General features: G+C 41.3%; 1 protein-coding gene across 1 annotated transcript in view; it reads left to right on the top strand.

Moving 5' to 3' along the window:
- The window catches only part of SLCO5A1 (solute carrier organic anion transporter family member 5A1), a 75348-nt gene extending 51708 nt beyond the window's left edge, over positions 1 to 23640 (top strand). The window contains exons 8-12 of the mRNA XM_040586675.1: positions 1526 to 1724; positions 14301 to 14460; positions 18356 to 18597; positions 21641 to 21705; positions 22927 to 23640. Of these exons, the coding sequence (XP_040442609.1) occupies positions 1526 to 1724; positions 14301 to 14460; positions 18356 to 18597; positions 21641 to 21705; positions 22927 to 23372 (1112 nt within the window). The 3' untranslated portion in view covers positions 23373 to 23640. The remainder of the gene's footprint in view (positions 1 to 1525; positions 1725 to 14300; positions 14461 to 18355; positions 18598 to 21640; positions 21706 to 22926) is intronic.
- Positions 23641 to 26484: the final 2844 nt, after the last annotated feature.

Here is a 26484-nt window from a genome sequence, read left to right as displayed (position 1 = left end):
ATCCTGACAACAGCAAAAAGGACAAAGCCTGAAAATTGTTCACTGAAAGCTGATATTGCCTTGGAGCACTATACCCAGGAATGTATTTAGCACACACACAAACCCAGTAAGCCAAACTCGTTATAAAATGATGGAGAGTGGAGTGCAATAGCTTAGTATCAGATCTTAAGCTTTATTACTCAAAATGCCTTTGAAAAAGAAGAATGTATGTTCTGATTAGGAATACATGCTTTGCCCTGGAAGAATGTCTGGAGGTGCACTGTAGTAGCTGTGTGTCTTTGACAGTACATCACTTCTGATTTCATGTCCCCTGCAGAAAGAGAGGGGCATAAGGATGAAGAGTTTGTACTTAGGGCAAAAAGAACCTGTCAGGTTTCCTGACATGTAGAAGGGAATGAGTGCTTCTCTCTGTTGCCTTCACCACAAACAGTGAAATCTGCTCCTGCTCTTCCAGTTTCTCCCAGAGAGAGAATTTTTCCATCCCCAGTATGGAGGAATTGATCTTTATACTTCTGTGTAGGTTTTCCTCTACCTTTCCATCCTCCTGAATGAAAGCAAGCCTTGGCAGACAATTTGCTTATGTTCTTCTCATTTTTAATGTTCTGATTTTCACAGTGCGGCAAGGATGGATGAAAACAGCAGTGCAGTGTAACTCACTAATGGGAGAACCAAGTTGTTCAAATTTAATATTTATGTGGAATGCATCTTTATTAGTAAAGACCTAATTTAAAGACCTTCTCACATGTCAATGAGAAGCAAAAGCCAGAGGAAGTGAAGAAGTCCAAGATGTTTGCTAACTTAACACCACCTCAGACCCCGACAAGTGAGGACAGCCCGGTGATGTGTTGCTGAACTGCTACCTTGTAACTGCAGCAGCAGAGCAACAGAAATTTTGTAGGCACATCTTTTGTGTCTTAAACCGACTCTTAATACTAATTCTAATATCTTAATTTCTTTAATCGTGTTTGGTCAGTTTACATTCCACATGGCTGTGCTGGGATAAATCGGATGAATCGGGGTGCTGATGTGGGACAGTGCTATTCAGCTTGAGTAAGGGATCCAGAAGGCAGAATTTGCAGCCAGGCTCATGCGTGCACTCCCAAGGTGGGCAGGCTTTTGGGGTCCTGCCTGAAGTTAACACTTGTGCTTCACTGGAATTAATCATGGGAGTAGCAATAGGAAGATGCATGTCCAAATCTGGATTTCTTCAAATTTTCAGTAGTTAAACTGGAGCAATACGTAGCCCTTCTTCCCATTCTAAAATAAATACAAAGCAATGTTTCTGTTTGTAAGTACAATAGTTCCGTTATAGTGTTTTGGCTGCTGGTAATATCATAAGGAGGCTTTTATTAGTTCTTTGACAACACTCCAAAGGTTTGAAAAGTCTGACTCAGTTTGCTAGCAGACAATGGAGATCTTAGTGCAGCATTTGCATTCATCTAATTAAGGGAATGAAACCAATATTTATGTTTTATACCATTTCTATAGGTCCTGTTCTAATGTTGCTCAAATTTCTTCCCGGCAGGTGTGATTATTGTCCCAAGTGCTGGTGTTGGTATTGTCCTAGGCGGCTACATTATAAAAAAACTGAAACTTGGTGCAAGAGAGTCTGCAAAGTTGGCTATGATCTGCAGTGGTGTATCTCTGCTGTGCTTTTCAACTCTCTTCATTGTGGGATGTGAAAGCATTAATCTAGGGGGAATAAATATACCTTACACAACTGGGTAAGTATCTTGGAATCATCTGTGGCAAACCTAACTTTTTCCAATAAGGCTGATAAAGAAATGTAAAAAAATGGTGATGGTTGATGTACTGAAGCAACCACATATTCAAATGAGAATTTGGTTAGCATAAACACACGCTGTTACTGTGTGGCCCTTCAGTTTTACATCTAGTTTATATTGAAGCTTGTGTAATAACTCACCTTTTCAAGGGGTGGAGAAATGCATTAGAGTGGACTTTAGTGATTTTTACAGGAAAATAAGAATAGTATCCTCTGTAGATTGCTCAGAGTTTGGTTGGTGTTCCAAAATGTTCTATTTTATGCTCATTAAATTTATGAAAATACTAAAGGGATTATAAAGATTATTTCTAAATAGGTTTATTTATTATGACCATAATAGTGTCTTAGGTGTGCAGCCTATTTGAGAGGAGTCACTTGGGCTTGTGCTGTTCACATCAGTGGTGGGCTCTGCCTCTGAACCACTTACTACTTGTATGAATGCCCTCCAGCACTTGCTGGATCATCATCAAGACAGGAACTAAATCATAACCCTTAAAGACATATTAAGAATGAAGGAGGCTGTGATGAAAAAGAAGGTGTGGATGCAGGAAGGTGCTGAGTGAGTGTTTTAGGCTGTAACATTAAGAAATGCATGGAAGGGCATTTTGGAAAAATGAAGGATATTTGGAAGGAAGGCAGCGTGGTAAAATTCGTGAGACAGTGTTTCACTGGAAGGTAATTCCTCAGAAGCCTGATCATTAGCTTTTATTGTCTTTCTTATTTTGTGCATTAGCTTTTCCCCAAAATTGCTGCCTTCATGTAGCTTAAACACAAGAACAGAGTAAGCATTTGAAGAGCACAAACTAACTTGAAGCAATGGTTTTCCCTTTGCTTTTACATTTGAGACAAAATCTACCTTTTATTTACAGCAAGGTGGTGGATATCAGATCCATTTGAATGTCTTGCTTTTAAGGCTCTGGACTTTTAACATTTTGAAGTTTAGAACAGAGAGTTGAAGAAGCATGGAGCAGGAAAAGAGGTGATTAAAACTACAGTGGGGCAGTAAGCAAGCAAAGTGAAAATCAGGCAAAATGGGAAGCAAGAGAGGAAGAAATAGGCACTGTTTACACAGAGAATATTTTGCGTTGTGTGTAGCTGGGTGTTACTACATTGCTGTCAGACCCTAATCTCAGAGCAAGGAAAACCAGCAAGTGAAAGTCATGAGCTGATGGAAAGCTGTTTTACTCCTTTTTATTGTTAATACATAGCATTAAAGCTGGTGCTGAGGGGCTGACTGTAGAGGGGCGCAGCATGGTGATATATCCTCATCTGAGCATAGTGGGCTGAAGGAGAGAATGGGGATGGGAAGGGTGTGGAATGCTTTGATTGTCCACCTTCTGTTGGTTTGTGACAGCCTGTGAACATAGATGAAGAAATGAAAATTATTAGGAATTAAAACATAAATTTCAGATAGCAATTCATTGAACTGTGTGTTCAGTTGTCAGAATGCCCCTGCTTGGCTAATGAGAAGGCTGTAGTTTTCTGTTTGTGAAAAAGTGCTATTTAATTTAAATCTATTTCTAAATTGAAGACAAGGCAAACTATTGCTATGTAACACATACCCTTCATACTGGAATTGTAAGAGTATCTAGGGTTTTTTTGCAGTAAGTAATATTTGCAGACATTTGCAGTAAATACATAGCATGAATTGAAATAGGCATCTATTCACAGCTGTTCTGAAAATCTGCACTAGCATTACTTGTTTATCACCTTCATCTAATTGTTCTTATTGAGAAAACCAGTGAGAGATGGTAATAGCAAAATTCTTGAAGGTGTTCAGGTATATCAACTCTTTGAAATCAGTATAATCATCAGTATGCTTAGACTGTAATGTCATCAGAAACTGAGAATACCAGCATGTTATAAAGCATGATTCAGGAGTTTGCAGCCCCAACCCTGTAAGATTTTTTTAACACAGAGATCAAATCCAAAATTATTATCAAAATGATAATAAAGAGGCAGCACTACATATAAATTTATCTTGAATATCTGACATGATAAATAATCTCTTAATCCTCATGGTCAATCACTTGATAGCTTGAAATAATTTACTTGGTAAGCAACTCTTTAACTCAGACATCAAAGAATGTTATTGTTCCTGTAGCAAAAAAGCATGCTTTCATTTTGAGGTTTAATAAAACACATACTTCATTCTCTAGTTTTAATGCAGTGCAGCATATGGACATCAAAGCCATTTCAACAGGCTAGATCGGACAGGAGAAGCAGTACAGCTACTTGGTTCAGAGTACGTCTTGCACAATGCTCTACCTTAACATGCCTGTGCCAAATCTGATGTTTGACCTACCTGTACTGGCAGCAGCCCAGAGATCTCAGCTGCATTGGGCAGTGTAGACACCAGGCAGGAGAATCTTCTCAGGACAAACATCTTCAGTTCTACTGTTCTTTACTTCTACATTTAAAAAGCAGTTTTTTCCTCTTCAATTAACTGAGCCTTAAACCAGTACAGAGAAGGATAAGCTGAGTTTTTGTTAACATAGAAGTATGTGTATACCAGTACTCAGCGAAGCAGGCAATGATATTTCATAATTCAGTATGTTTCATAACTCAGTATTTTTTTAGCTGTACCAGCTGCAAGGAAATGGATGGGACCTGAAGGCATGCACAGATTAGAATACATTTGTGAGGATTCTCTGCTGTTTTATGTTGGGCACAAGCAGTTTTGCTGTTGTTGTGTCAGCAGTTCTGTAATCAGGAAGGTCAAGGGCATCTCTGTATCACACATATCAGCATTTTAGAACCTGTTGTTCCATGACCCAGCCTTGTCTTTGAAGATGTATTTGATATTTGAACACAGTGTAAAGAGCCTTATGTCAGACCACACTATGGCATTGCTTCTCGTGCACCATAACCAACATCCAAATGGGAAGTCCTGTGTCAGTGAATTGTCTCCTTGTGCAGACAGCTTTTGAGTATCTCCAAGGAGGGAAGCTCCACGGCCTCTCTGGGCAACCTGTGCCAATGCTCAGTCACCCTTGCAGTGAAAAAGTGTTTCCTGATGTTCAGAAGGAACCTCCTCTGTTTCAATTTGTGCCCCTTGCCTCTGGTTCTGTCACTGGGCACAACTGGAAAGAGCCTGGCTCCATCCTCTTTGCACTTTCCTTCAGGTATCTGTATATATTACTAAGATCTACCTGAGCCTTCTCCAAGCTGGACAGTCCCAGCTCTGTCAGCCTTTCCTCAAAGGAGAGATGCTCCAGTCTGTTCAGCCCCTTACTGGCCCTTTGCTGGAGTCTGTGCAGTATGTCCATGTCTCTTTTTAACTGGGGAGCCCAGAAGTGGATGCTGCACTGCAGATGTGGCCTCACCAGTGCTGAATAAAGGGGAAATAGCAGAGATCAGCTGCTTCTGTTGTTTGCAGACCTGTCTCTTCCATGTTTTCTGTTATATTCATAGTGACAGATTCCTGGATTAATCAGTTCCATCTCTTGCATTTCTGGTATGTAATAAATCAAGACAGAACCTTTTTGGTCGTTTTCTGTTGGTTTTGGTGCAATTAAGGTTTAGTTAAAGCATGCAATTGACTTACTGAGGCACTTCACATAAAAAAAAAATAAATTCTGTTCTTCCTCCTGTACCACCCGTTTGGGTTTCTGTTATTCTTGTATCTTTTTCAGTCCAATCAGCCAGTTTGATCCCTTAACTTGAAATCAGTGACTAATTGGATCAGAACAATAATAACAAAGAAGGAATCCAGCTAACACAGTGAGAGGGACCCTTGTTTGACAGCTACACAAAAATTGCATCATAGCTGCAATTCCAGCTGCTTGCCAACAAGGAGACTGCAGATCTCTGCCATCCAGAATGTCCTTCAATTCCAAACCAAAAATACTGCTATCCAATTAAGATAATCCTTTTCATCATATAGCCTGATATTAAGATTATAGAAATTATGTGGAGAGAGGTTATCTCCCTTTTTATTTCTTTGGTCCTGTAGTTCACAACTGTGATCTAAATAAATATGAATAAAACCATGTGCAAACCAATTCTTTGTTCAGACGTTACCAAAATACAGTCAGGCCCTGTTGTTTTGGTTTTTTTTAAAAACTGCATTTCATTTAGATTGTAGCCTCATGGGAAGAGAGCCCACCTTTTTTTCCCAATATGTGTGCATTGACTGCCAGCACAATGAGGTTTCAGTCCAAAGCTGGGTATCTGAAATAACAGGTCACAGCTCTAAAATCTCCAGGCAATAAATCTTGCCTTATACTTTCCCTTTTTTTACTTTCCCCCTCTACCACAAGCCTCCTACGGAGTAGTACTTGGAGAGAAGAGCAGGATTTAGAAAAAAAAAACGGTTAGGAACTAGAGTCCATTTATAGTTAAGTCACATCTAATAAAGGTGTCCTCTTTGTTAGATTATTAGCATCATGTCATGGAGACACAGAACAGTCCTCCCAAGAAGTGAACAAGTGCAGCTTGTCAGATGGGACTCTGTTTTTTGCCCCAGCATTCATACTTAGCAAACTTGTGGCTGAATCTTATTAATGGAAGGAGCGGTGTCATTGTTTGTGACTGAAAGTATAGTTCAGGAAACACTGTCGTTTGAGGCTGGTTTCTGTAGTGTGCTCTTGGATGATGGGTATCCTCGGCAGCTGAGTTGCAGCAGTGCTGCAAGCGGACAGCGTCTGCACCTGCTGAAACAAGCTGTGCAGCTGTTTCTCAGATATCCTGTGTGTCTGCAGCCACGGGGGCATTGAAACTGAGCTGCTTTCCCCACAGGCCAGCTCATGTGTAGGACTTAGCTTTGGTGCAGTTTCCATAGGAGCGTGTTCTTTCTGACCGATGCAGGTAAATCTACTGCATTGTGCAGTAATTCAGGGATCAGAGCTCTGTTTTCCTTTGTGGAGAGTAGGCAGCCTCCCAGTATCAGAAGGCAGGATTAGTAGAGTACTTTGGTTCAGCTTACTGATGGAAAAATACATACCTTCAAGCAAGAATGATCCCCTTCTGAGGGAAGTGTTCACAGAAATCTGTTGTAATATGTGCTATATGGTAGATCATTATGTGATGAAAATGGGGTTACACAGATATGCGTCAGTAGAGATTTCAGGTCCCCAGCATCTGAATTCCTTATCCTTTGTTAGTTTCCTATCATTGAAAGAGGAGTGAACAATGAGTGAAGGTAATAAAGATGAAAACATGAATCTTACCAACTGCCTGATAATGAGCTTTTGAAAACAGTTAATAAATGATTTTGTGTATCACGTGTTCATGAAAGGATGAGAAAAACATCTCTTTGTGTACAAGGCATTTGCTGTAAAGAATAAAAAAAAAAATCCCCCAAATAAACCTTACAGTGGTTTGCTGAGGTACAAAAGGTGATAAAAGCTGGAGAGACACAGCTTGCATTTTTTATTTTAATTAATTAATTAATAATTTTAATAAATTATTAAATTTAAGTATATTTACTTTGCATATGTGTAAACTTAAGTATTCTTCCGGGGCAAACAAAAAAATGCCCCTGAGATTAAATTATCACAGTGGTCTCGGTTGAGTTTCCAGTTTCATGCTTCTCATTTCTTGCCTGCCTGATTTCATCCACCTTTATTTTTAAGCTGATTTCCTAACTTCTGTGTGATGGCAATGCTCAGCAATGCAGCTGAGGCATGTTAGCTATGTAAGTGGAGCGAGGCGGCGGGGGGCTCTCCTGCCTGTGGAACAACATGACCCACCTGCTACTGAGAAGGGTTTTAGGTGTTGGAGGGGTAAGAGGTTCAGAAGAATGTGTTTCACATGGTGGGAGAAGCTGAAGAGGGGAACCCAAGCTGTGCCTTTCCCAACAGCCTGGGCTGTCCGTGGACCTGTCCACGTGCAGGGTGATAGAGCCCTGCTGGCAGCTGGGACGTGGGCATGAGGGTCTCCCAGGCAGGTTGAGTCATCTCCCTCCTTAGCCCAGGTATTCAGGCATCTGGGACATCCAGCTCAGCAGGCTGCCTAGGAGTTTGTGGAACTCCAAAAATGCTGCCTGTTGGTGTGAAAAACTTCTGTCACTGTGCTGCTGAAATCAGTATTTTCCTGAGGAATGTTTTGGTGATTTGGTGTTTTCCAGCTGGAAGAGGTTCTGTTGGTAAGTTACTGGAAAAGTCTGTCTGTTGCTGTACGATGTATTGTGCATATTGCTTTCTGGAATCCAGTGTGATATAATAAGACAAGTTTCAGCTGATAGCTGAGAAGGCGACAGAGCCAGTATCAGTACTGGATATTTAATTTCCTGCTCAAGCTGCAACTTGTTTCTAAAACTGTGCCTTGTTTGTTTATGGCACAAGAAAGAAAACACTCAGAAAGGCTTTGCTTAATATCCAACTAGACCATAAAAGTGTAAAGTGTCTCCAAGAGCTAAATTTGTGAACTTGATTTGTGTGATCAGTAGAAAGTCAATAAATATTTAAGAGGTCCTTAGTAACATTTGATCAGCTGCAAAAGTGCCCAGCTGGAAAGACAAGCATAATCAGCAAAAGGAAATGGTGGTATATAAATACTTTAAAAATGAGTCAAGTGGAAGCCACTAAGCAGCAGTCATACTGCTTAGGGTCACCGATGACAGGAGATGAGGTGACAGATGACACAGGTGACAGTCACTGTGTGTAGAGTGGCTCCCCAGCTGAGTCTCTGATCTAGTCGGGTGTAGAAGATGGGAGCAGAAGAACATCCTTTGTGGTCCATGCAGTAGCTGGGATGCAGCCTGATGCTAGCTGTTTACCTTCACAGTGGTCCTGCCCACACAATACAGACGCAAAGACAAGGCAACAGCAGCGCTCCTGGGGCTCTGCAGGCATGGCAGCCTGTGAGCATGTGCACAGGATCTTGAGGGTGCAGCCGCAAAGCCAGTCCAGGTTCCTGTTCAGCTCCTGCCTGGCTGAGGAGGTGCAAAAATTCCCTGGGTATCTATTGATCTGCTTACAGCAGAGATTCTTGAGGTAGTTTTAAACAGCAGTGGCCACTTTTTGAGCAGTTGAGAAATACCAAGAGCAGGGCAAACAAGGCAGCACCGTTTATTCAATATTATGCTGGGGTGCCCAGTGCGGAGAGGTTGTGCATACCGACATAATTCCCAAAGCAAGGTTTTTGCTTATGGTGTACGTGCAAATATTCATGCCCCAACAGAGCTCAGTACTTAGCTCTGTCTGGTTTTGCAGATTCTGCAAGGGTCATAATGGCATTTGTTCTCAGAAGGTTAGGTCTTCTGTGCTGGACTGCCCACAGACCACAGGCAGAAATAGGATGGTGCCTGCAGCTCCACTTACCACTCAGGTGTGAGAAGTCAAAGGGCACAGTCTTGTCCTGGAGTTGGGTCTTTTCATATTTTCATACCAGTCTCAGGTAAAGGCCTTCAAACTTTGCTCCTGCAACCTCTTCTCTTTGTCCTATTCAGCCTTGCATGGATTGCTTCAGTATTCTTTGGAGCTGGGTTTTCATATCTAATCAGTGGACTACTGGATAAACAATGCAACAAAGGACACTTTTTGCTTCCATTTGCAAAAAAACTGTCAGCTAGTTTGAAAGTATCGGGCAGGAAGAGTTGGGACAGCTTTGTGTCATGGAGCCAGGCAGATCCAGCCTCTTGGGAGAGAATCCAGAAGCTGTGCCCCTCTGCGGACTGAGGCCAGAGTGATTGTAGCCATCAGCTGCAGCATCTTGCAGTTCGTGAAACACCGGTGAAAAGTGGCACATGGAGTATTTGAAGTAATCTTTTACACTAAGCTAATAACCCGCCAAAGGTTTCTGGTATCACGGTAATAAAATCCACGAGAAAAAGAATTATCCAAAACTGCATTCTTAAAGCACCACCTTTCTTCACTGTTCAGCCACCAGGAGCTCTAGCCATCAAAAACTTGTGCATTGCAGTCCCTAATATTTGGGTCTGCACGGCCCTGTCTTCTGACCTAAATAAACTAGATCTCTACTGTTGTGACCCCCGTGCAGAAGGTAGAGTGCATTGACAGAAGAACTTTGGGACATGTTTGGAACATATGAATTCTTCCCCAAACCCAGATTAAGCATATTTTGTACTCTTCAGTCTCAAAGATTAGAATAGCTACCTATTCTCAAGGACTACTGTAGTGAAATAAGCTGTTGTTTATGTTTTGGCCAGAGTTCTCCAAGTGACCAAGCATAGACTCTTGTGTGGTTTTAAGGAGCCAGATAGGTGCAGGTGTTTAAGCTGCTGTGTCTGAAAGATGGGAAGGAAGCATCTGAAATATGTCCAAATCCATGAGGGATGTAAGAGTAAGCAAGAGAGGAACTTCATAACCTGCTGAAAGGAGATTTCCCTTGGAAGAAATGGCTTCAATCCTGGTCCCTGCTCCAGGTTTTGCTTGTAGATATGGCAGTAAAGAGTGATTGGTGAGGAGGCGTGGACAGTATTGAGATCATGTTCAGCTTCAGCAGGAAGGGTGGAAAGAGACACCATTCTGGAGTTTGCTGATGAGAACACCATCAAGGAGATGTAGGCTTGTACGGCTTCAGGTTGAGGAGGACCTGGAAGCCCAGTGTTCCCACCTTAGGCAACTTCAGAGTGGATGAAGAGGAGGTTCCTTCTCCACTTCAGAAGAGTTCTGTTATAAATCCATGAAGTGTGGTTTGTTTGGAGAATGCTATCAGCACAAAGGGGCAGCTTTTTGCTCACTGAGCTGTCTCTAGCGGTATTTCTGTACAGTGTCAGGGCGCAGAGTGTGTCCCCCCGCACTTCTATGAGCATGGTCACCTGAGTTAGGGAGTTAGCTGGCTGAGTCCCAGGGTCAGCTCTGTCACTCCTGAGGGCTGTTGTGAAGAAAGCTGGAGGTGAGGGCCTGCCCCTCCTTTCTCTTGGACTTGCTGTATGATGACTGGACTGAGCTTGGCTGTGATTGTTGTCTCTAGACCCAATTCTGATCTGGTCTTGCCATCACTCTCAGCTCCCATCTCACCTTCCCTGGCCAGAGTGCCAGTCAGAAAGCTGTTGGAGGGAGGTCAGGGCACCTTCTGAATTTTTTGAGATCTTCAGAAGTGCCACCAGTCTTGATTCCTTACAGAACATGCCTTTCAGATTTTGAGACAGGGAAGGACTAAAATCCTTGAGGCTTAGGTATTGCAAATTACAGCCCATAAAATAAGTGGTTTGAAATTGACTTTCTATCATCTGAAAAACTTGTGCATTGCGATAGCGAATATTGCAGTCCCTAATATTCAGGTACTTTGAGACACAAAATAACACTTGCAAGCCTAGAGTGCAGCTATGACAAAGTAATATAAAAAAATGGGGGTTTTCCTAAGTAACAGAAGAAGCTTCAGGTGAAAATGTTAATATCAGCTACTTTTCAGTTTTCAGTGGCTTGGAATTGCCTTATGCGGTGAAGAGGGAGCGTGGCTTCAGAATGCAGGAACTGTGATTTCTTTAGACAGAAAGGTATTTAGGAAGTAAGAGCTAGGGTCTCTAGCTTCAGCCAACCCTATTGCTTGGAAATAGATTGGTATGAATAAGGTCATTCAGGTGACTTTCCCATTGCCTTAATGTATTCATGTTGCTGGCAGTGTTTCAAACCCAGATGAAATTCCAAATGAGATGCAGAAAATTGAACCGGCAGTAAACCACACTGCAGACTCTTGCTTTTCCACTTACTAAATTAATTTAGCAACCTGAATCAAGACAGAGAGCATGGCAAGTGTAGTAAAAATAGGTATAAACATAACATAGATAATTTAAAAGTTCATGCTTGTTACAATTTCGCTGCATAATGACAGCAGAAAATAACTTACATTTCCAGGTGTGTCTGCATATATATCTAAGCAGAACAGTTATTTTCTTTTTGGTACCTGAGCTAGCATGTTCAGTAATAGCATGGATAAAAAGTAATACTTTATGCCTATGCTTCAGGTACCTTCCAGCATAATGCCTTCAAGTAATATTAAATGTGTTTAGATTAGTTAATATTGGATGTGGTTTATTTAATTGCAACTACAAGATTTCACTAGACCTTGCAAATATCTTCATGTGAGCCACAGGAACCCCTTAATTTTATTTTTTCAGGAACCTTCATGTGTTCAGAATTTACAAGCAAAGTACTAGAAGTGGGAGCTGTCAAATAAAGCTACAAAGAGCCAGGTTCAAAACAAACAACAGCTCTTGTAACAGGCCGCGGACTGTCAAAAAATCCTCTCTGTTGGATATTGTAGATGCTAAAAATTTACTGTCAGTGGGAGAAATGCAGGGGAAAAATGGAGTTTATTAACTAGAAAAACACATCAGACTTAGAAAATATTTTGGGCTGAGGCTCATTAAGAGGCTGCAAGAATACTCTTCTGGGGGAAGTTTGCTGCCCTCTTCTTGCTGTTTCCTAGTTGTCTTCTTATGGCTACTGTTTGAGACAGCATACTGGTGAAGAGACAGCCGTGGGCTCAACAGCCATTTTCATGTGTCTGAATGTTTCACAGAAAATGTGACTGTGTTTTCAATTAGTCTTTAGCCAGCCAAGGAAAAAAAGCAATGCTACAAAACTCATCTGAGCAATCCCAGTGACTGAAAAGGCGAAAGTAGTATAGTAGCTCTTTATAAACTAGTCTGAGATTTTCAAGAAAATACGCCTATTGAAAGTAAATGCCTTTTCAAACCAGTTATTTGTCAGAAAAATATGCTATGGTTATTAACTACTTCATCATTAATGAGAAGCTTCTAGATAACAGAGAGTGACACCTTACATCCTCTGATATTTAGCTCTATGCTCCACTTATGCCAGTCTTTTTAATTTGGGAACAAACTAGTATCGTTTTTTCTTAAACTCTTTCATTTTAACTCTCTTTGTTCCTCTATCATCAGAATTTGTATATACAGTTATTTAGGGCTTTTTACTATTCTTTTCTTTCAGTGAGGTTGCCTTTGTGCCTGCTAATGCTTGTACTTCTTTGTTTTGTACTCAAGCCCTTTGTACTCAACCCTACCCAGGACTGTTAAAAGTACATTTTTACCTTGGACTTTCCTTCAGCGCAGGGAGTAGCTGGGTGACTCCTTCATGGTTTGTGCCCAAAACTGGGCATTTTTAAGTGACCTGAGAGTTGTTTTGGGCAGGGCTGAAGTGTTACGGTACATAAGAGAGGAGCTGGTTAATTTGGTGACTGTGTAACTTAACTGGAGTAAAAACTGTGCCAGTGACAGCCAGTGGTCAGTTGTAACCAGAGTTGATTTCTTTCTGCTGGTAGCAAAAAGTGCCATTTGATCAGCGGGGTTTTTTTTTTCCCTGTCATCTTCTGATGAAGAGTGTGTGACCTTAGAGATATGCATGCTGCTATTACTAAGGCCTTTGTAATTTCTGGATTGAGCTGAAATGGTACAACTGACGTGGAAAGCAGAGCCACAGTGGGATTATATGTTTATAAAATCTCAGTTCCAGCCGTGAATTGCACACTGGCACCTAGTGGTTTGTACTGGCTGCCCCTTGGCAGCTCAGGATATCAGATATTTGTTCTGTCTTAGGAGTCTGTCTTGCTTTGGGACTCCCAGCACCCAGGGCAGTGTCATTTGGGGGGACCAAACTGCTTCTGAATAACCTGCTTTCTCCAGAGGGGGCCCAGACATGTGCCACGCAGAGGTGTGAGGTGGAGGAGAAGGTGCATCAGGAGAGACCTGTAGCTGTCTCAGTGCAGTGCTTGATTCAGGCTTTGTTACATGAGCCACTGAGCTCAGATGGGTGCTGTGAGCTACTGCCCTGATGGGGATCCCTTAACACGTTCATCCCATGGTGAAGGTGTGCACAGGCTGTCACGGTGCTTGCCAGTGAAGGGTTGATGCTGTTCCCAGCTGTGGCAGTTGAGATCGGTTTGACCACCTGTTTGGAGCGGCGGTGACAGTGAAGAGCCTGCTTTCTGGTGTGTGTGTCCGTCCTTCAGCTTTGAAGTTCCCTTTATTTCCTTGTGAGCATACTGCCAAACCCTTCTGGGGAGGACCTAGAAAGTTGGGCTTTGGCAAGATCTTGGGGAACGGTCCAGGGAAGCGGAGCAGTGGTTCTTCTACAGGCATTTAGTGAAAGCACAACACTCCTCCGGATCTAGAGAGGCTCCTGTAGATTTCACATATACATATAAATAATAAAAGCATTACATTTTCTAACAGTAGTTGTATGTAGGCAGAGATGCCTGTTAGTTCACATAATGCTTACATCTTGTCACTGAGCTTTTCTCTAGTAATCAACAGGTTGCAGCAGCTTAGGACAGGCATATAAAATAGTGGTGTCTTAACTGTTAAAGGAAAAAAAACCAAAATGGGAAAAATGCAGCTATTACCTAGGCAAATAAGATACAAGTTTTAAACTTTGACATTATTTTTGTATTGTGTTTTTGGTTGATGGCAGGGGTGCCTTGGGTGTTCTTTTATATTGCTTAAATCATGTACATAACCTAGAGTTAATGCAGATTTTCTCTGATAATAACCTCTCAGTTCCAGAGTTAACGAGCGGGATGTTTTCTCCCTCTGAACAGCAGGTTATCTATGCTTGCTCTACTAGCATGTTCTTTTTCTTTTCTTCAGTCCCACTCTTGCCATGGCCCACAGGAATCTGACTGGGAGCTGTAATGTTAACTGTGGATGTAAGATTCATGAGTACGAGCCTGTCTGTGGATCAGATGGAATAACATATTTTAATCCTTGCCTAGCTGGCTGCATCAATGGTGGAAACCATAGCACAGGGGTAAGTGCTTCACCCACCCACCCACATCCAACCTGCGAGTGCCCCCTGGGACTGATGCAGGTCGGAGACTGCTCTGTTTCTAGCACAAGTATGCCCCCTCTGATCTTCAGAGAAGTCGCTCTGCAGCTGACTCGTCCACGAGCGTTTCCACGTTCTGCAAGGCTGGTAATGCCGCTGTTGCATGGTCCCTCCCCCCTGCCTTTCAGTTATGTACAAACCTGAGGCACAACTTCATTTGTACCAAGGTAATCCTCCAGCTGAGTGAGTGTGAAGTGCCACAGGGTAGGGAGGGCTGGTGGTTCCAGTACAGGCTCTGAAGTCTCCAGTGTCAGTGGCCTGCAGGTCTGCCATTCCTGCAGGGCTCGCAGAGGGGACCCTGAGTCAGAGTCATCTATTTCAGCTTGCTGCTAACATAGGCAGCCACGTCATACTGTCTTTCTGCAAGTTCAGCAGTGTTACTCTTCAAAGAAGCCTGGAGGGGTTTTTTTGGGCTCCCTCTCTGAATGGAAGGAAGAACTTAGCTCTTCAGGTAGTTGAAAGTGTTTTAAACTCCTGTTTAATTTTAGTTATGACCTGTTTAGAGCCACTGGTGTTTGTCTCAGCCTCACCATTTTGCATAAGTAGCAGCTGCGCTTGCACCAATGTATTGACAGGTCTTTTGTTTGCGTGGCTAGGTAAAGACTGCCCATGTATTCTGCTCTTGTGAAATAGTTTGGCCATTCTCACAGCCTTTCTCTAAACCTCTTCCAGGCTAAATGAAGTGATTGTCATTGAACTCAAGTAACCAAAACTTAAAGGATGTTAATAATCCACTTCCTTTCTTGGAAATATATTGCCTGTTACAGCGCAGTCTTCCAGTTATACTGGACTGGGGAAGAGCATTCTGCTGGTAAAATGACACCATGGAAATTTGGCAGTTTCCAGGACTGGGCACAAGCAAACAAATGAAAAGTAGAATCTGACCTAAATATCAACAGAGCATTATGGTTGTGCTTGTTTCATACAAAACGCAAACTCTTAAGTTCTTCTGTTAAAGAACTATCCTTTAAAAAAGGATAATTAAGAAAGACAGGAAGTAACATAAGCATTCATTTTCTCAGAACTTGATTGTGCTTTCCTGAAAGCTTATTTGATGTATCAGTCTGCTGATTTGCAGTCCTGAGCCAGCCTGTGAAGCAGGAAGGTGTTAGGTCCAGTGCTGTGCTTTCTCAAGTTGACTGGATAATGGTCTGAAAACGCAGGTCCATACGTAGATGCCGCAGATTATTTCCTTTATAGTTTCTTTCTTTCGTTTTTTTTTAGGAGTATCTTGCTTGTTTTTAGTAGAAAATTGCTTTGGCCCAATTGGAAAAGCCAGTGATGAAAGTGTGTGGTTAACTTTTGGTGTCTATATAAATCTTAGTTGTGCTTTGCTGATTTGAGACATAGGTTTGATCTTTGCTACATTTCACCTGATATCAATCCAGCATATTAATTCATTACTAGGGAGATACTTTGGGAGTATATGCTTTTCACTACAGATTTTGAAACATACTATCTCCTCTTATGATTTAAGAAAAGATCCTTCATAGCTTGAAGTTTTAAGTCTGTAGCTAGTGGTGAATAGAATAGGGCTGACGTTGGTAGGAAAATGTGTTACTTCATTAAATAATGCTTTATGTAGGGTTATTTAAAACAACAGATGTAAGCTTGTGCCACTGTATAACACGCAAAATATTGGTAATGTATAACATTTGGATTTAAGTTTATAACATACAGTGTTTTCAAAGTTAACCATTTAAAAATTGGAAGTAGGAGAAAGGATGCCAGTGTACATTTCATACCTGTTTTACATATATATTCCTATACTCTAGCACAGGGGTCCTCAAACTTTTTAACCAGAGGGCCGGCGCGCGGATGCAGTGGCAGGCAGTCATCTGCGGCTGCTTGGTTTCCCCCCCCCAACCCCCGGGGGGAGGGGGGGGGCAGGGGGGGTCTATAAATACCGGGGGCCAGATTGAGGACCCTGGGGGGCCGTATCTGGTCCGTGGGCCATAGTTTGAGGACCCCTGCGCTAGCATTTCTGTTACATCTGTCTCATTTACTATGCAGACCTGGTTTCTCTGGTGATGAACCAAGACTGTGTAGTAAAGAGGACTATTTTTTGTAGGCTGCCTGTTTGACATTTGCATTTGGAAGCAATAAGGAGATTACAGTGAGGGGCTGCTGGAAGAGAGCAGATACTCATGGTATTAGAGAGTGGAGTGCTGCCTTGGGAAGCTGGATTGTCATTGCCTTCGTTCTCCAGTCGTGTTGGGCAAGTCACTTAAACAAAGATTCTCCCAGCTGGTCATTAATTTGGTATTCTTCATATTCTGGATGATGGACATAAGCAATAACCAGAAGTGCCGTTTGTAGAAGCACTGGGTGCCTACTTCTGTATCTGAAGGCTCGAAAAGTTACATTTAGAATATATTAAGCTGTAGATAATGGAAAATACTGTGGAAAAAAAAGGATCCCAAATTATCCACCCACATTTCTGAAACTTTTGATCTGTTTCAGTTACTTAGATACAAAATTGAGATAACATCAGTGCCTCATCTCATAACTGGTTTAAAGATAAAATTTTCCTTTTAGAAAGAGTTAAGCTATAATGGTGAGTGTGATAGAAAAATCCATGTGAAATATGAGTCATTTTGTCTTTGTAGTGGAATATGTTTAGTGTGAGGAAAAAAATGCCTGGAGCCCCACTTTGAAAATGGGAGGTAAAATACTGGATAAATTGATGTATTAATAAGATGTTCAGTTAAATCCCATGGGAAAAAAATATGAGGCTACATCATAGCACGAACACATACAAACATATGTTAAAATTGACAAGCAACCATAATTTGGATATTTCCTGATGTCCAGGTGCTTAAATTTGCAACCTTAAGATGGTCTTCTAATGTAGCTTCTGTGCATGTGTGGTCCTAGGTTTTATGGATGCAAACACTGAGATGAAAAACTCCTTCCTGTAACATGACATGGGTCCTGACCTGTTTCTTCTTCAGCACTGGAGTATTTTGATCTGCTGCACACCCTTTTGCCATTAGATTAGTGGAAAACAATAGTAGAATAGGTGTGACAGGAGGCTATATCTGATCTAGCTCTTCCTCACCTTGCTCAAGTCACAGTCCCCTTTCCCTGTGAAATGCCACTTCTTTGTTAGTCTATTCATCTTAATTTCAGCCTCTTTGTCAGTTCAGGAATCCCTCATGTCCTTCAATCTCACTGTTTAAGTCTCTGCTTTTCTCTTATTCTTTGAATTTGCTCCTGTCCATATCCCGTCCTCACCCACACCTGCATCTAGCTGGAAGGTCCTGGGCTCCAAGCGTGAAGTGCAGCTTGTTGGTCTTTAGCCGAACCTGGGTAGACTTCGATTGAGATGGCAGAAGACGTGTCCTGAATATGAAAGTCAACAGCCTGCTAAATTCCAGAATATGGCATTGTCGGTGCTACTTTAAGAGTGTTTCCTCACAGTTCTTTAAGTACAATAGAAACAAATCTTTTTCTTTTGAATTGTTTTGGCAGAATTTTCTGAAAATATTCCAAAACTTTTTTTAAACTCAGCCTAAATAAAGCAATGGAAAGGCAATCTTGTCTTGGAGAATCCTGGCCAGCTTTAAAAATGGTGTGGTAACTTGGCTTATACTTGGGGTAATCATGGAATCATAGAATAGTTTGGGTTGGAAGGGACCTTAAAGACCATGTCGTTCCAACCCCCTGCCATGGGCAGGGACACCTTCCACTAGACCGGGTTGCTCAGAAGATTCCCAGCTGGGAAGTGCCATGGGACAGTTGTACCATGTCTCTGCACAATTTCTTTCTGGTGTGGGATTTTCATGTGGAAATTTCCTTTTTTCACTCTCCTCAGGTAAGAAATTACACAGAATGTGCCTGTGTCCAGAGTCGTCAGGTGATCACTCCGCCGACGGTGGGCCAGCGCAGTCAGCTCCGGCTGGTTATTGTCAAAACCTACCTGAATGAGAATGGCTATGCCGTTTCTGGGAAGTGTGATCGAACCTGCAACACGCTTATCCCCTTCCTGATATTTCTTTTCATTGTTACCCTTATAACAGCGTGTGCCCAGCCGTCAGCAATCATAGTGACACTCAGGTGAGAACTCGGTTGTGGTTTTTCAGGTATTTTTGCTGTGCCTGCTATCACCGCTGCCTGCGTCAGAAAGGCTGGGGCAATGCAGCCAAACTCCTTCAAGCTTATGTATCCTTAAAATGTGAATAGAATAGGGCTGACATGGATAGTGTGGAACTTGCTTGTATTTAGAATATGTAACATGATAATCCACTTTAGGAAACACAAAGTGTCCAGCAAATTCCAGGTGCTACAAAGAGAGAACAAGTGAAAGCATCATGTAAGAAAATGATTATGCCTGAAAAAATTCTCAGCCTTCTTAGGGCAACGGTTTGGATTTTCAAATGAAAATGAAAAAAATGTTAGTATATATGATTATCCTTTTCTCCTTCTTAAAGGTGTTAATTCCTGCCACATGCCTGTTATTGAATGTTCCCTTTTTTTCTTCACAAGAATTTTGAACTTGAACTGTAGTAGTGTTGTTGACACTGTGGTCATTTAAGGATAGAGAACACCACAGTCTTTGTAGGGAAAGGTACTGTCATTTATTTGCCCATTTAAAATGAAATCGTTCAGGTTTTTGGATTGGCTTTTCCCATCTCTGCCATCTGGTCTGATAAATATTCTCACTCTCTATAACATATTTATGCATTTAAAATGCATCTTCTATAAGTGAGCTTCAGTCTGATTTTTAAAGAAAAGTGAGCTGATAAAATAGAATATGGTCTACTGCTAAAATAAGTTTGTATTTATATAATGTATGTTGCTGTTCTTAAAAGAGGAGGAGGAAGAATCAGAGGAAAATGAGATAATTACTAGGATTTCCAAAGCACACCTATGGGTATTGGTTCTACTGGTAACAGAAGGACAAAGAGAATGGTTTAACGATGTCAGTTTGTTTTGGAATCTGAAGCTGAATAGCTCTCAGAGTTCAAGAAGTAACTTTCTTTTGGACAAAGATGAGCTGGAAGCTAGAAAAATAGAATAGAATAGTTCACTTGGAAGGGACCTACAATGATTGTCTAGTCCAACTGCCTGACCACTTCAGGGCTGACCAAAAATGAAAGCCTGTTATTAAGGGCATTGTGCAAACACTGACAGATGTGTGGCACCAGCCACCTCTCTAGGAAGCCTGTTCCAGTGTTTGAGAAGCTCTTCAGAAGCACACCCAAAGTGATCTAGATGCAAATGGACATTCAGCCCCTGGGACCAGGTTAGAGCTGATCTGAAGTAAAGCCCTACAAAACCTGAAATGCTTGTGGTATAGATGTCAGGTTCTCAGCATGAGCTGTTTAGCTGTGTAAATCTGCTTCTCTTGAGTGGCATTAATTGCTAACATAGACACACCTTTTGACCTGTTTTTGTCAGGTCAATCTCTCTTCAAATTGAGCTTTTTTAAACGAGTCCCAGGCCTTTTCTTTCTGTGAAGATTGTCCTCTTAACCAAGTGGGATTCTCTTCTGGTAGTGTTGGCTTTGTACCTTCACTTGGATGTTCTGAGACTACTATTGTTCTGCTGCTGCTCACAATTTTCCCCCTATAAAAATAATACTGACAAATCTTTGTAATAGGTCACAGAGCCTTAGAAAACACGAGACAGATCAGGAGTTGGCTTTGCTATCCTTAGGCTTGGCTGTGAGCAGAGCTCTGAAACCCTCTGGCAGGCATCTGTGTCTCATCTCCAGCAAGGACGAGCACACTCTTGCTGTCGTTTTTTTCAGCTCAGGTGGCTGAGGTTTACGCAGGAGCCTGCTGCTGACACGTGGAGGACTGTGCTGTGTCATGTGGTGGGATTTGTCTTCCAGTTTGCTTTTCAAAAAATCTACAAAATGAAGGCAAGGATCACTGTTAGTACTGTGAAGCCAAGCACTGGGGAGTGGGCACATGGGTATTTCAGTTGCTCATGCAGCCTTAGCTCCACTACTATGTGCACGTCACCTTTATAATTCAGAAACTTCTGACCTTATTCATTCTGTCTCCAGGTTTTCCATGTGTTCAATAACAGTAATAAAAAACCCACAACATTGGCATTGCACTGCAATTACACAAAGGTAAACTACAGTCAATGATCATTAATATTGCAGTGAGCCCACAACAGTGAAGTGCGTAAGGGTCATCTCCAGCAGGATTTTGTCATGTTCAGTAAAAAAAAAGGATGGCCCACGCACATGAACAGTGACACCCGCTGTGCCAAACCACATATTGTGCACAGTGCATCAGTCTAAGATGGGTGGCCCAAGCTGGTTCTTCGATGTCTTAATTTCTGAGTGAGTGCTTGACTTCAAAACCTTGATTTTACAGCCGCACCCCTTTGACTGCAGCCTTTTTGTGCATCTTAATCTTATATTTCAATGTCATTAGAAGCTGCCTATCTTAATTTCAGACTTTTAGTTAAGATTTAAAGGATATTTTTTAAATCAGAAGAAAATTTGTGGTTTACTAAAATTGTATTTGGATTGTGGAATATCATTGCTTTGTATTTAGTCTTTTGAAAGCTTAAGCTTAACGTTTTCCTTTGAAACCAATGGAAGAAATCCTCTATTACCCGTATTGAAAAGGACTGGCATTTAAAGAGACTGTTAAGATGTTTCTACTGATATTTTTCCTAAAGTAGCTCCAAAGTGCTTATGTTATGCAGAGATCTGTTAAATTCAGAAGCTGAGTCCAGCTTTCAGCAACTTTTCTTTTTTTCTCCATAAATTCTGGTTTATCTGAAAAAGATTAAGAAAATAAAGCAAAACATTAGATGAAATAATAGAAGACTATCATGAGAAGCCATCATCATTTTGGCTGGATTCTCTAAATTTCCTTAATGAGTTTGGATCAAATTCTTCAGGCCTTACACAGGTAAAGAAAGGTTAAAAGGCGTGACTGAGATTTTGATTAAACAGGGACAGGAGGGGCTTTTTCCTAGCAATAAAAGTTAACGATACTAGAATCTAAATGGAAGAAATTTAGACAAAGATTTTTTGTAGCTCAGAAGAAAGCCAGGAGGTAGAGCCAGAGCGTACCACAATGATTGTCTGTTGTGACTGTTTCTTCAGAGGAGTTTTCTCTTTGCCTGCTAGGTCTGTGGAAGATGGGGAGCGGCCCTTTGCACTAGGAATGCAGTTTGTTTTATTACGAACTCTCGGTAAGTCTTACTGTTACTCAGCATTTCTATAAAGGCTCAGCATGTTCAGCTTAAATGTACCATGAAAGTACTACAATTCCATAAATCTGCAATTAATTGCCTGACTACTTGTATGAGGGACCTAAAACTAATATCTTCTGAAAACATTGTCTCTGAGAATGGATTTTTTTTTTGTTACTGACTTTCTATAACAACATTTTTGTCCCAGAAAGAGGTATTTGTACAGTTTCAAATTTAGTTTAAAAATTAATAGTTACTAAATATTATTTTATAAGGTTTTTTCTTTTTTAGAAAACAGATTTTTGTTGCTTTAAGCAGTAACAAAAGCTTTTTGCATTTTTGAAATAAGAAGCAATTGTTACTTAATGTCTAATTTCAAATGTTTCAAAGCAAAAAGGGTACATGGTAGAAGTCTTTATTCCACAAAGCAGTTTCTTTCAAGCTCTCGAACTTCCAAAATCCTGCCTAAAAGAACACACCAGGTGTTCAGCTACTACGAAACATATGAGTACAGCAAGCAAGGGCTATTCTAAGAGAGGAAGAGAAGCCACTATTGCTGCATCTGTAAATTTGCTTTGAGGAAGGATGTTTCTGACTCGTCTTAAAGGTATGATGTTACTGGAGAAAGCAGGAGCATTCAATGGGCTGGCTGCATTTTTAGCAGCCTTAGAAGTTAAACTCTGTTTCTGAGGAAGATCTGTTCAAAAGAAAAGTTACAGTTTTAGTGATCTCACTGCTTCCATCCATCTTCAGTAAGAGAAACATTGGAGCTTTTTCTCCGTAATCTAAACAGCAACCCTTGCCCTTTCCCAGCTCATGGGCAGTGAATGATCAGCAAGTAAGGCTCTGGAGATTATGTATTTTGTTTCTCTCCCATATTTTATTTCCTGAGAGCAACACTGCATTTTCTTTTGGGGGACGCACAGTTCTAGAAGAGCTGTCTGGGAATGGTAAATTGAAGTGATTACCTGTTGTAAGGTGCTGCTGCATTGTATTTGCTTGAATTCTTTCTCATTCGTGGTATGTTTTGTGTGTGGGATAAGTAGTGTTGGTGGGAAGATCGACTGACCAGTTTTCCATGTTTGACATTTCATGTGAGAACAGTGATACAGAAATCTCAAAAATTCTCAACCTACACTGTTTGGCTAAGGCATATAGTTTCTTTAGAAGTTTTCCACTATATGCTAACACATATTATTTCTGTTGCTATTTTTATTTCAGCTTACATTCCCACTCCAATTTATTTTGGAGCTGTTATTGACACCACGTGCATGCTTTGGCAACAGGATTGCGGCGTACAAGGATCTTGTTGGGAATACGATGTCACCTCGTTTCGTTTTGTCTACTTTGGGTTGGCAGCTGCTCTCAAGTTCGTGGGATTCTTCTTTATTTTCCTGGCCTGGTATTCCATTAAGTGTAAAGAAGAGCAACTGCAGAGACGGAGATGGAGGGCTTCGCCGGTGAACACTGTGAGTGAGATGGTTGGCCAAGCTGGACCCCAACAAAACTATGCACGGACTAGATCCTGCCCTACTTTCAGTTCCCGAGGAGACATCAGTGTGGCACAAGGAATGAACTGCATAGCACAGACATACCCTGGCCCTTTTTCAGAAGCAATAAATTCTTCAAATGAAAATGTGTTGGAAGAAGTCACTGCTGAGATATAGACCCCTGGCTTGGTAATGTAATATTTAGTTTTGTTGGTTGACCTAATTATGGCGCCTTGTAAAACACCTGTGCCTTCTATTTTTAATCTAAGTGTAACATGTGATAAAACCAACAAAGCTTAATGCAAACAACCACGGTATGTTCCTGAGGGCTGGATACCTCAAACCAACCCAAATTCTTCTTTCTCCTCTCCCAACAATGAAGTTTTAAAAATTGTGTTTGTAATTATTTCAGATGTGTCCATTAAACGTCCATGCTCTGATCTAATATCAATGTAAGGGTGAGGTATTATGAACAGCAGAAGAGTGACAAAAACTCGTATTGTTGATGTCTAGATGTCACAAAAATGCTTAAATGTATTGTCAACTTCATATCTGCAAATCGTATTTTTAAGAGATGAGTAATTACTGTGAGTTCTGCTACAAAGCACAACCAAACTTGTTTAAACTATGCAACTTATTTGGATAATTGTTTGTGCAGCAAACAATTAAAATTTTAAAGGTTTAAAGTTTGCTTTTAAAGACATTACTTCAACTGAATTTGAAAGGGGCTATTTTCAGACTTAAGCATTAATTTAAAAAAAGAACATAAGGTTTAAAGTACTGTTAATAACATGTTAAGCCATACAAAAGTTATGCATCAGGTAACATTTGCAAATGTTGAGTTGTAATATCTTTATCCTGTCAAAATGTGCATTAATTTTCATTTGATGGGATATAGTCATTCCTCACAAAGTCTAGGAAAGTATAATGCTTGGAGTAAAAAACTTCAGTATTAATGTATAATAACATATAAGGTGTAGGAATCATACATACGTACCAGAGCAGATACGTTCATATTTCTGTAATGTTGTTTGGGTAGCTGTTACTAGCGCCAAATCTGTACTTTTCCTGAAGAAGAAAATGACCAGTTATAGCTTGATAGGAAGAGCTTGGCTGTCCTTCAGAAATGTGTGCCAGTCTACTTCAGCTTCAGTGAAAAAGTCTCAAGGGAGAGCTAACGGCCTCCTTTTCTTTCTGAGTGGCCGCCTGGGACTTGGTGGGCCCATTGCAGCCAGCAGCGTGTGGGGCTGGGGCTGGGGCCATGCACTGCATGGTGCAGGAGTGAGCAGAGAGACCCTTCAAGTGGGCTGCAAGCAGCCCGCCCACCATGTGGCCTGCTACAAGGCTCTCCGCTCCACTCCTGGCACCGCTGGGATGCTGCGCTCCCTGCCGCTGAGGACAGCCGGGGAGGCACGCTGGCTGCTCCCTCTCATTTCTGCTCCGCTTCTGCCCCTCCTGCGGCCCAGTGCTGGGCAGTATGGAGGGACATGCCTGGAGGTCCTGGTTGTATGAATTGTCTCACACGTGGCCACCTTTCCTTTTCTCAGCTTCTATGAAAGCTTCTATGAAGGCAAAGGGCAAGTTGTCTCTCCTTTGCCCTTCCAGGGAAAGAGCTAAGAATAGAAATTGCCTGCAAGCGTGGACCCACAGGACGTGATGTGGCCTTTGCTTATTCCAAATTACCGTAGTGTGTTTTCTCCCCAGGAGATGCTGAGACTTTCTAATCAAATGTACTTGGCATTTCATTTCTTGCTCTGAAGGCTTTGTAGTGCCATGCTTATGATGTACTGATGTCTCAAAGGGCAGAGAATGATTTCAGGTGGACGCTAGGAAGTCAAAGCTCTATTTTTGCCCTGCAGGGAAAGTCTTAGAAGTTTAGGAAATTAAAAGTGCTCTTTTAAGAGGACTCAGTGATAGTCAGGTTTGGATTTTGCCACGTAGAGAGCTTGCATGAAAATAAATAGGAAAGAGCAGAATGTCTACATATTTTCGAACAGAATTATTCTTGGTTTAGTTTTAATTTATAATTGTAAGTTGATCACACATATGGAACCAAGTCCTTGAAATTAAAGGCAGTACTCTCCTTAGCATCCATTGAGTTGCCCTGGGAAGAGTAGATTTCCCTCTCCTCCTTTGTCAACTGCCTTTCTTTGTCTCCTGGCTCCTCTTGACCAGCACGTGGGACTACCCATGGGGCTGTTCCCCTTCTTGAAGTGGTGGCTGCTTATTTCAGAATGTCTCAGTCCATTTTTGTGGCTTGTAACAATTCCTGCTCTCTGGCTGCAAACTCAGATGCTTCTAGTCCAAATTACAACGTAGAGTAATATTGTTTTAATTACCTCCTGATATTCTGTACATATTAGTAGCTTTTTGGGGTCAAGCCTGAGAATATTTTTTTCTCTTATGCAGTCACCAGATACAATACGTCCTCAGGCAGCATCTGCCACTTAAGGTGTTAGCTTCTACACTTTTTATCCTGAGAAATAAATTTCCTTGGCTCAAAGGTATTTGGTATATTTTTTTTTTTGCTATAGAAGATCAGAATAGATGGTAGAAAAGTTTCCTTTTGCTCCAGTCTCAAATGCCTCTTGCACCAGGGATTTCCTGCTATGGCAGAAATTAAGGCAAAGTAGCAGGACGAAATGTAATTGCAGCCTATCACCCATCCATTTTACTCACTTGCCCATTTAAATTGTCATGGGGTGAGATGAAGAGTTAACAATCTTTTCAAATACCTCAGAAACAGAGCATTTAGGGAATTGTAAAAGGCTGAAGATGAATCATCTATCCTGATCTATTCTATTTCATGCCTTGTGTGCTCCTGTTCCATGTGAGAAACAAGGGAGAACAGAGTAGGCTTGTAGGACTGTCAGGAGTTGACACTGATGGCAAAGAATGAGAGTGATAGAAGTGACACATCTGCAACTGCTGCTGCTTCTGAGCTGATTTCAAGGGAATTCAGAGCTTGTTAGAATGGAGACCACCTGGTTTTTAGGAAATCCTGACACTTCAACTTCAAAAAATATTAGTTTTTTTGAAATCTTTGGGAAACTGGAATCTAGCAGGAAAGATGTTCACTTGGGAAATACTGAAAAAGCTTTGTTTACGTACTTTCAATAGCCTTTTAATTTTCCTTTCAAAATTATATGCAAAGCAAAAAATAATTGATTACTTTTCAAACAATTTTGTTAGGATTTTCGGCTACAGATAATGTTGACAAGATGAATATATTTCTACAAAATCACTTAATTATATCAGCATCCCCTGAAAGAAAGAAAACCCAAACTCT

This window comes from Falco naumanni, chromosome 3 (genome assembly GCF_017639655.2).
Source record: "Falco naumanni isolate bFalNau1 chromosome 3, bFalNau1.pat, whole genome shotgun sequence".
NCBI classification, from domain to species: Eukaryota; Metazoa; Chordata; class Aves; order Falconiformes; family Falconidae; genus Falco; species Falco naumanni.
Note: the sequence above shows the minus strand (reverse complement) of the source record. Positions and strands in the feature narration are given on the sequence as shown.